The sequence below is a fragment of the Plectropomus leopardus genome, chromosome 11 (genome assembly GCF_026936395.1).
Source record: "Plectropomus leopardus strain MGB_pleo_1.0 chromosome 11, ASM2693639v1, whole genome shotgun sequence".
In the NCBI taxonomy this organism is placed as follows: domain Eukaryota; kingdom Metazoa; phylum Chordata; class Actinopteri; order Perciformes; family Serranidae; genus Plectropomus; species Plectropomus leopardus.
Genome location: NC_142186.1, coordinates 11,187,040 through 11,197,446, shown reverse-complemented (window position 1 = coordinate 11,197,446; position 10,407 = coordinate 11,187,040). Strand labels below are relative to the sequence as shown.

Here is a 10,407-nt window from a genome sequence, read left to right as displayed (position 1 = left end):
AAAATAGCGCAGAAGAAGCTAGCTGGTAGCAGGTGGCGCACGAGCACATAAACACACACGCAACAACCACAAAAGAGCCAAAACATCAACCGACAGCGCGCGTGTTAAGACAAACAGCGAAGACTTATCTGGTGGAAGTGACGCAGTGATCCTCGCTATCACAGTGGAGAGGAAATCCTTCAGCGTTGGTCCAGTACACAGATACACCGCGGCCATGACACTTCACCTCTGACCTCTGAGGTGCGTTTGATGCCCAACAGGTGATCCGGTAAAAAAAAACAAACGGTCACCAGGCATGGCAAAAAAAAAAAAAGACAGGATTTACATCAAATATATCAGCAGTGCATCATGACTAGTCAAAAAAGTTGCTGAAGTTGCAAACTTCTAAAATTAAGTTTAAGGTTTTCCGGTGTAGTCTATTTAATCAAAGTATTTTATCAAAGTTTTTAAGAAGAAAAAGCAACAAACAGAATAAACACAGCTTCAGCCAAAACCTTAAACAGACCCCCCCCCCCATTTCAGAGGGTGTGTTTGATTTTGCTACCAGCAGAGTAGGCCTATACCATACCTATTCTATTAAAAGTGGGATAATAGATTCAGTTAGAATGGATCTGTGACTCAAATGTCTGAGGAAATTGAGAAATTGAATTGTCAGATGAATCTGGAGAAATCCCAACATGAGTTTTTCACAGGCAATATTTTGACTTGTCATCACACAGGTATAAAAATACAGGTGTTACTAACTAATTTAAGAAGACTCAGTTCTATTCTAGTGACGGAGTAAGCTATGACAGGGTACAAGCACGCATAATATTTGATTTTATTATTCACACCTATGCTTCTCTGTAAAAGTTACTGTAAAATAAGCCTTCTCCCCATAGATGTAGATTTCTCAGAAGACACAGAGGACACATCCCCCTCAATATTAATATGTGCACCCAACTGAAACCTGCAAATAGCATGAAGACTTTCATTTTGACAAAATTAAAGACATTTACACCATAGACTGACGCAGCAAAGGCACAAATTGGTGCATGACTACTCGCCAGAATGCAGGAGATGAAATGTTTGATTCTAAATTTCCTGAAAGAGGATCCCCAAACCCTCTTTTCCGTATTTGTCTGTCCCAATGATGAAACAAAATCTATGTTCTCGAACCCATGAAACACTAAAGGAAGCAGGGTCACTGTGCATGCCTTTTTAAATGATAATACATGCCATATTTAGGGGAAATATGCACCATTTAATGACTGTCATCCATGATAGGTGCCAGATACCTGCTTCAGATGTAGCTCAATTGTTAGTCACCCTGACTCACTTCAGGTCTCTATTTCTACCTGTCCAGACTACGATCTCAAAATTGCTTGGAGCGTGTACTGTGAGAAAAAAAAGTAAGTTGCTTTAGACAGAAGCCAGTTCCAGATGAATGCAGTGGAGCTGTGCGTACATATCCATGCAATGTATAGAAATGATCTTTTGATTGCATGTGAAGGTTGGAGAAGGATGGAGAGTACAGTGTGGCTTTGTCCCTGTAGTCCCTAGCTGGTAATGTAGAGTAGTGGGATTTAGAAAGGCAGGTAATATAAAGTATGATACAGATTGAAGTATGAGAACGTAGCTTCATCACACCTGGTATTTATTTATAGACTTTTCATCTTTTTTCCCAGAACAGCAGACGGAAACTGTCTGATGAGGCTTCCAGCTGTACTTCAGTAATGAAACCCTTTGGGAGGAAGGCGTCATTTGTTCAGTTCTCTGTTTACATAAAAGCAAACTCAGTGTCTTAGAAACTACGTATTAGCTTTTGAAAAGTGGTAGAGCAGGTAAACAAATGTTTTTCACCGATGGTGAAGCTATGAAGCGCAGCAGTGGACTGCTAATGTGTTTTCTTTATACTCTCAATTGTGCGCAGCAGGGAGGAGCAGCTTCATTATTCATGAGTTAAATCAAGTCATATATTGTTGTGCAACCCAAAGGCACCATGACTCACAGTGTTCATGACGTTTATGTGGTGGGTGATTTTAAACTGCTGTTTGTGCATGTGTATGTTAGAGTTAGACAGGTGTCAGTGACAGTATGTAGGGAAACGCCTCATCAAATGTAAAACACCTGCTATTGACAGTGTTTGGAAACAGGCTAATATTAGCCTCGTTAACATACAGGAGTAGAGCTAAAAGCACACCAGAGCAGACCCAGATAGTCTACTGACACACTCACTCATTCTCAAAAACAAAACACACACATGCACATGCGCGTGCACGTACGCGCGCACACACACACACACACACACACACACACACACAACACTCTGTTAATATGCTGCCTGTCTTTAGTGTAACTTATTTGCAACAGCTCCCCTGTGAAGCTGCCATTTGAATGCTGACAGAACAAAATTGTAACATGTACGCTTTTGGAAGTTACTTTATCTTTTGGAAAGAAAATGCACAGTCAAATATCCTTCTTTGGTCAACGCAATTTTGAAATTACCACATCACAGTTGTTGGACGCATTATTCATTCTGTGACAACAATATTTTTTATTTATGGCTGGTTTCAGTTTTACACTGAAAACTTCCTAAAACACTGTAAGTGTTGTACTTCAAGGACATCCACAAACAATGACAAAATAGACCCATAAAACATAACTTTATTTATTTGAGCCTGAGTGCCAAAGATCCCCCAGGAAGTTAAAGTTTCAGGTCCTGAGTTACACAAAGCTAAAAAAGTGAAAATATTTTTCAAAAATGCTTTAAAGCCATCCTGTGACCTCGCCGGCAGCTGAACAACTTAAGAATTTTAAATGATTCGGACAAGGCCTGCAAGCAAATCAGCATCTAAATAGACGTAACAGGAATAGTAACTCGATCCTAGCAAGCGAAGCACAGTTGTGTGTCTCCACTCGACATGATGTGTAACAGACCTCCAGCTCTATTTGACTGATTATTTTTTCCACACATAGTTTTATGATTTGAATGTTGTGGTAAGCACACTGCAGAGGTAATGCTTAATGATGTGTTAAAAGAAGTCAGTCACTGATAAGTTGATACTTTAGCCTGAACAGAGACTTAAAAGCTTATCCATCCCTTTAAGCTTCAGTGAGGTTATCTGTGAGGTTGACAATGTCAAGTACTAATGAATCATCTTAGACTCACATCTGAGATGAAGTGAGTAATAGCTGCAAAAAAGTTAAAGCAAATCTTAACTGCTTTGGACTTCTCAGAAAGTATCTGCCACTCAGTACAACCCAGCTCTGTATGCAAGTCATGATGTTCTCATATCATACTGCATCACTACCTGATCCAAAAACCTCACAATCAACTATAAAACCCAAAAAACAAACAAAAAACACCAAAAAAAAACAATGAGGTGGCATTTCCACATCTTAAAACACACAATATGTTCAGCTTTGATAGCATTTTAAGCTATTCTAACTTAATGCTTATTTTTAAATGCCTGTGGTAATTCTCCTTCTCTGCTTAATGAATTTGTTACGTGACAACAGCACACCAGTAGAGTCAACACATGGCCTCAATAAATGGTAATTGTTGCACTGTATTATCCCAAAACTAATTAGAAAAATCTGTCTGATAGGAGCAAAATTGTCAAACTGCTCTCTGAATGTATAACTGAATGGGTCTACTCGGTGCAGGCCCAGAAATATGTGTCAAGGGGCCCTCCTCAGGCCTTTACATGTAAAATATCATTCAAACTAACATATATCAACCAGAAAAATATTCAAAATAACTACAAAGAGACACAAAAGACCACAAGGACACGTAAAAATTACAACAGTGCGGCACAAAATGACAAAATACACATAGCATTATCTCAGAAGAGACACAAAATTACCTGGGAGACCCAAAGACTAGAAATGACATATCAACCACAAGGAGACAAAAGGTGACTACAAAGAGACACAAAGCCGCAAAAATATGTGTAACGACCACAAAGAGATGCAAAATTTCCACTAAGTCTGTGTGCCCAGAGTTGACATGGTGGGCCCCTTTGTAAATCTACACTCAGGGGCCCATTGTCTCATAATCCGCCAACTGAAATGAAATGCAGCATTTTTTCATTTTTTTAATAAAGGGTTAAATCATGGCTAAAAGAGAAACAACATTAAACTAAAGACATCTTTTTGACAAACAAAAGCATTGCCACTTTGTCTTATTACTCCAGTGTGTGGCTTATACCATATAGTGTATGAAGGCCAATCAGTCTTTGCATCAGACTGTAATCACTGAATGTCTGTTTGAAAATGTCCTTTGGTTCAAATTTAAACCAGTTTCTATCATCAGCCATCGGACATAAAAAATATAAAAACCCACCTACATAATTTATACCCATTATATGTAGTAGATCTGTGTTTGATGTAGCCTGTTAGAAGCTACATAGCAAAATACATGACATATCATACATGTAAGATATAAAGTGTCACCATAGATTATGATATTCAGAGCAAATATAAAGACCACATTATATATCAAACAAACAATAACGTGAGTAATGAAACTGAGAAATCTTTGATCTTTCTGGATGAAAAGCAAGATTTTTTTTTCTCTAAACTCTATCAGCAGCATTTATTTTCTAACATGCCTGTGGTCACTTTGGGATAATTTCGTCAGAGCTCCATCAGTGATCAGCGGTGGTATGAACAAAAGAAAGCACTAGAGAGAAATTTCCTTTATGAAACTGTAATGGCCTGTCATACCTAAACTATGTCCCTGGTTTTGATCAAACAGAGTCATTTCGCCCTTTCTGAAATTGCAAGGGCACTGAATTGCATGTTGCTCCTGCTCTATGAGAGCGAAAGGCCTGAACACAATCGACTGTTTTTTCAGCAACTTTTTCTCTGTACATCTACATATGCATATGTTACAAAGTCACACGAGATATTCTTTTCTCTTTAATTTCTTCCCTCTTATACCTCAGTACATCTCCACCTCTCTGTCTCAGTTTATTCACATCTGTCCATCTGTCAGTTTGTCTTTGACTCTGTGTGTGTGTGTGTGTGTGTGTGTGCGCCACTTAGAAGCTCAGACAAGCAGCATTGCATTTTACTTTTAAAAAACATTCAGCTTCTCTTTTCACTGATTTAAAAAGCCAGAACTTTGAGAAGTGTGTGTGCGTGTGTGTGTTCATCTTTTGTTTCACACACACAGGTAGGTGAAGAGAAAGTGACACAATTAAAGCTTTCACCTGTGTCATGACCCTTTTTACCCCCACATAGTTTAGTGTGTTTGTGTGTGCAAATGCGTTTGTGCGTTTGCAGTATGCGTGCACGTTTGCATCCTCAATTACGTCAGTGTCGTCAGTTTCTGCGCCAGTAGCAGGCTCCTCCCATGTGTACAGGCCCCTCCCCCTTCCTGTGTATCTGTATAAACCATGGCCGCATCTCTTGCACACTCACTCACAGCCTGAACACTGGAGGAGCAAAGCTCAGCATCTTCAGACTCTGCACCTTCTGGTCCATGCAAACAACTGCAGGTAAGAAGAAAATAATGATTTTGAAATCCGTGTCATTAGTTCAGGTTTTTCTGTTGTAGGGGGACAAATTAGAGGTTCTTTAAAGGCATATTCTTCTTCTTTTTTAATAATTTATTTTGTATTTCCTTCATTTATCACAACTTCAATACAGAAATTATACATTTAATTTGGAAAGTTAAGAGAAAGAGGTGTATTGTTTTTAAATTTACTTTTAGTCATTTTTCCATTTATTTTTAAACCTTTAGCAATTACTTCATACTTTATCCCAGTTTCTCTAGTTCACTGATGTAAAAGGAACACATACGTATTCGAATTGCATAAAATGTAGATGGCCAATAACAATTGTTAACTGGGCAAAATAATCTTATAATCTGAGTGTGCAAGTAGCTGGATTATAAAATAGGAATTTTGTTTCTTCTCTTAAGTTTCGCATGAAGACAAAATCTCTTGTTTTTAATCATTGATAAAAGTAAGGGGATATATGCTAATTAGTGTCCAAAAGAGGCAAAATTTCAAGAAGAAATATTAATCTCTGTACATTAATAGACCATGATGATGTTTTGAATAATGATTTTTTCTTTTTTTTTTTCTTTGTTCGTTTTTTTTCTGAGGCCAGTAGAGGAAAAGACAGAGAGGGCTTTCACACGCATTACAGTACCACATCATTACCAGCTCATTGAATAATGAATTAGAGACAATGACCAGCTGCAAAGAGGAATTATATTAGCATTAAAAGAATGGCTGTTTACACCACCACTGTGTCAGTTTTAACACAATTATTCATATGACCTGTTGTATTGAGGCACACTGATAAAATTACACAGATATCATTTTTCAGTATAATTTGATTTAAAACTACAAGTTTTAAATCGAATTTAGATTTGATTTTAATATGCTGTACTCAATGTTGATGAGGAGAATTGATAATGTGTAAAATCATCATGTCCAGTGAATGATAACTAGAGGACAAATAACTTAAAACTCCATATGCATTAAAGTTATTTGTTGAAATATTCACTTCAACAAATAAAAAACTAGCTGCCATGATACTTTGCCTGGTGGAGCTCAGTGTTATACTCTCCTCTTTTTGTGCTTTCTGATGCATAAGCGCAGCAAAATTCTCTCCCTCTCTCTATATACATACATATATATATATATATATATATATATATATATATATATATATATATATATATATATATAGAGAGAGAGAGAGAGAGAGAGAGAATTCAAAAAATGAGAAGACAATATATATATATATATACATATGTATGTATGTATGTATGTATGTATGTATATATGTATATATATGGGGAGAGAGAATTCAAAAACTGAGAAGACAAAAAAAGAGGGAGCAACTGAGTAAACCCCCCAAGTAACCATAAACAAATGTAGCCACAGAAGTCCGCGGAGTGCAATTTGCTATAACAGAAACATCGAGACAGACAGAGAGAGTGGATTTTGAATTATTAGAGATTGAAAGCCTCAGAGCGACTGGTGTTGTTGGTTTTATCTAATTGGATGATTTGCACTGGAATAATGTTCTGGCATAAAGCATCACTCATCACAACTAATATGCTGTTTCGCCTGGCTCCAAGATAAATGTGGTGATAGAAAATTAGCAGATCAGTCTGACAAATGTAATATAATGTAATATGTCACCTTTTATGTTTTTTTTTTCCTTTTGCACTAATATGGAGCTCCTCTTCTATAGAAAAAATAATGTCAAATCTACAATTTATGTTCATTAAATAAATAGATAAACAGCAGATTACAAAAGGATGAGAGCATCAAGAAAGATTTTGCTCCCTCTGTTTATTTATCAATACTTTGAGTTATTTATATAAGCAAGAGAATAAAGAAAAAGGAGAAATTAATTTAATTCATTCAGTCAGTGCCATCATGTTTACATTTATTGTCATGTGAACTGTGTTAAAAAAACAGCACAAAGAGCAAAAGAAAGATTTAGAGATAATTGGTTTGTTTTCCTTTGGGATTCTGCCTATGCTGACAGTGTACATTCATCTCAACTACGCCACACACCAACTCTGCCTGTGTGTGTTAAACACTAAATTGCTCTGCCACTATGTGACAGGGCGAACATATAGTGTGTAAGAAATACAAAATGATGTTCGCCTCAGGTTCCAGTGGAACCATCAAAGGTTAATCCCTCTCTCAACGCCACCACTGTTCTACAGTGAAGGTGAAATGATTTATTGCTGCTTTCTGTAAAAGCCACATAGCCAGTGATTTTTTCGAACACGGAAGCACATTTTTAATGAGCTGAAGGGAAACAATACAAAAGAAGAATGAGCAGCAGAGAGACAATGAAGAGGAAAATGACCACATTAGGTTTTGTGGATTTCTTCTAACTTTGTTATATTTGATCCCCTCCCCATCTCTCTTTCTCCGGCCAGTCATGAATGTAGGTATCTGTGTGTGTGTTATCCTGGCTGCGCTGTCCAACGGTTCCCTGAGTCTGCCCTCACAGTCCATGGTAAAGCATACACAAACACAATCACACACACTCTTGTACTTCTGTCTTTGTGGGGACCCTCTCTCACATAATGCATTCCTGTGCCCCTTATCCATCACAACTAAATGCCTAAGCCCAACCCAAACCCTAACCTTAACCTACACCTAGGACAGAGCTTCAAAGAAACAAGGCATGCCCAAAATGTACTCACTATACAAAAACGTCCTCACTAGCAAATACAACTACAGGTAATACATAGCTACTTCAGAGGTGTTCTGAAATATGTCTGCATAGATTTCTTCATATACAATAGATATAGCTGATTGATTCATTGATTCATTGAGTACAAAACATGTACAAACGCAGTCCACAAAAATGTCTTTGGTTTCTAATCAGTAGAGGTTGCTGCATAAACCTTTGAAACCTGAGCCTGTTTGATTTCTTTCAAAAACATGGAGAGATGGCAACAAGCAGCTTAAAACATTACTAGGCCAAGTTAAGTTAAGTTAAATACTGAAAGTATTTATGTGTTTTATATATATTTTATTATATATTTTTGTGACATAAGTATAATCATAAATATCATTTTCATTTTTTTTTTTTTTTAAATTTCCTCATAATTCAACCTCCTTTTTTCAATCTAATTTTAAGGTAATTATCTAATCACCTTTAACTAATTTCTTGCAATTTATGGGACATGTATACACATTATTTTTTAATTTATTTTAGACCTATTCGTCATCCCTCCTCATGCTTTTCTCTCACCCTCTACAGTCACAGAAAGCTGAGGGTAAGGCTCTTGTGTCAGACAGCCTGCCTCCCCCCTCACCCCACCACACACGCCAGGCCCGCTCAGCTCCGGCGCCCCCCTCAGGGCACCTGGCCAACTACAACCAACCCCAGGAAGACGCAGATGCCCGGAACAGCCTGAGCCAGCTACTGGCCAGACTCATCTCCAGGAAAGGTGAGCCGTCGCTCGTACAACATGAGATGGATAGAGAGTGTAACTGGAGCGAAAGGCTTACCCTTTAGTCCTCTCACCTCATTACACACAACATTCCTCTCGTCTTATCTCGCTCCTGGTCTTGTTATTTCTATCTTCCCAACATCCATCCATCCATCTGGAAAATCTGCCGTCACTCACGCTGAGTCTCAGTCCCACCATCTGGCATTTTCCTGCCTCCCTCCAGCTTTCTCTCTCTCCTCCCTCCATCTTTCCATACCTCCTCCTCGTTACCTCCTCCTCCAACGCCTCTCTGCTCTCTCTGTCACTGTGTGTCCCTGTTTCTCTTTATAGTCAACACTGTGTGACTGGGAGACCTGCTGAGCTCACTGGTCCTATTGAGACACACAGAGAAACAAAACAAGTCAGCACGTGTTACTTCAACATCCTCATTCAGAGTTTTCATTATACTGTACAGTCAGAAAAATGTGCACTGTAATCCCATTTTTGCCAAACGAAATGACATCTTGTTGTTCCCATCACATCATCAGCATCATAAAGTGTGACGAGTGTACTTCTCTGTCTCCTCCAGGCTCTCCCTACCACACCAGATCCTCCCTCAATAGCAGAGCCAGCGGTCTAGCCCCCGGCCACAGGATAAAGGACAGAGACTACACTGGCTGGATGGACTTTGGAAGACGCAGTGCAGAGGAGTACGAATACTCCTCCTAAAGGCAATGGCTTGCTTCTGCTGAAACCTGAGTTACAACCCCCATCACCGCCAATAAAAGCCCACAAATGTAATGAGCCCTTTTCACACTGCACTTACTGTAACCAAGGGCTGACTGACTGGATACCTGAGTGAGTTTAGCGTCATAATATTTAAGCAGACAGGAAAGAAAATATCCCAAAAAGGACACATCCTGAAATCTGTGGACCCTTGAATCTCATGGCTGAAGTTCAGAGCACTTTCCAAACCGCTCCCTGCAGTATGTCACAACTGTATGTAAACACAAAAGTTGACATTAAGGCTGGCGATGTTCTAAATTGTTCTTATTGTCAGGAAATTCTTTAAAAAAATAAAAACCAACAGTGCGTTAGTCTATCTCTCAATACTTTGACTTCTCTCTTGTATGTGGCTCTCAGCCTGAAGCCCATATTGTTTCTATTGAAGACATGAATCATTAAAAACACATATCTGCTTTAACCTTTACCAAGACTCTGTGATTTAATAACAGCTGGGAAAATGAGTATTTGGAAAAAACATCACTCTAATAGATGGAAATAGTTAGAGATAAACCACAGTGTGTGTGTTCATGGTAATTTAGGAACATTCCACAGTGCAACAGTGTGACTCATTGATGGGCATTATTAGTTTTTGGACAATAATGGAGGTCTATGGGATAATTAAGGTGTTGGCTACTATTTGTTAGAATATTTGAATTCATTGTTGGTGTTTTTTTCATGTTTTTTTGATAATAGGGAGACTGTCTATTATTTAT

At 38.3% G+C, this 10,407-nt stretch overlaps 1 protein-coding gene across 1 annotated transcript; it reads left to right on the top strand.

The window, feature by feature from the left end:
- The first annotated feature begins 5,381 nt into the window (after nucleotides 1-5,381).
- LOC121946181 (cholecystokinin-like) lies at nucleotides 5,382-10,118 on the top strand. The gene is made up of 4 exons (XM_042490651.2): nucleotides 5,382-5,486; nucleotides 7,904-7,983; nucleotides 8,737-8,926; nucleotides 9,498-10,118. The coding sequence occupies exons 1-4, from the start codon at nucleotides 5,471-5,473 to the stop codon at nucleotides 9,635-9,637; spliced, it is 426 nt and encodes a 141-aa protein (XP_042346585.2). The 5' UTR covers nucleotides 5,382-5,470; the 3' UTR covers nucleotides 9,638-10,118.
- Nucleotides 10,119-10,407: the final 289 nt, after the last annotated feature.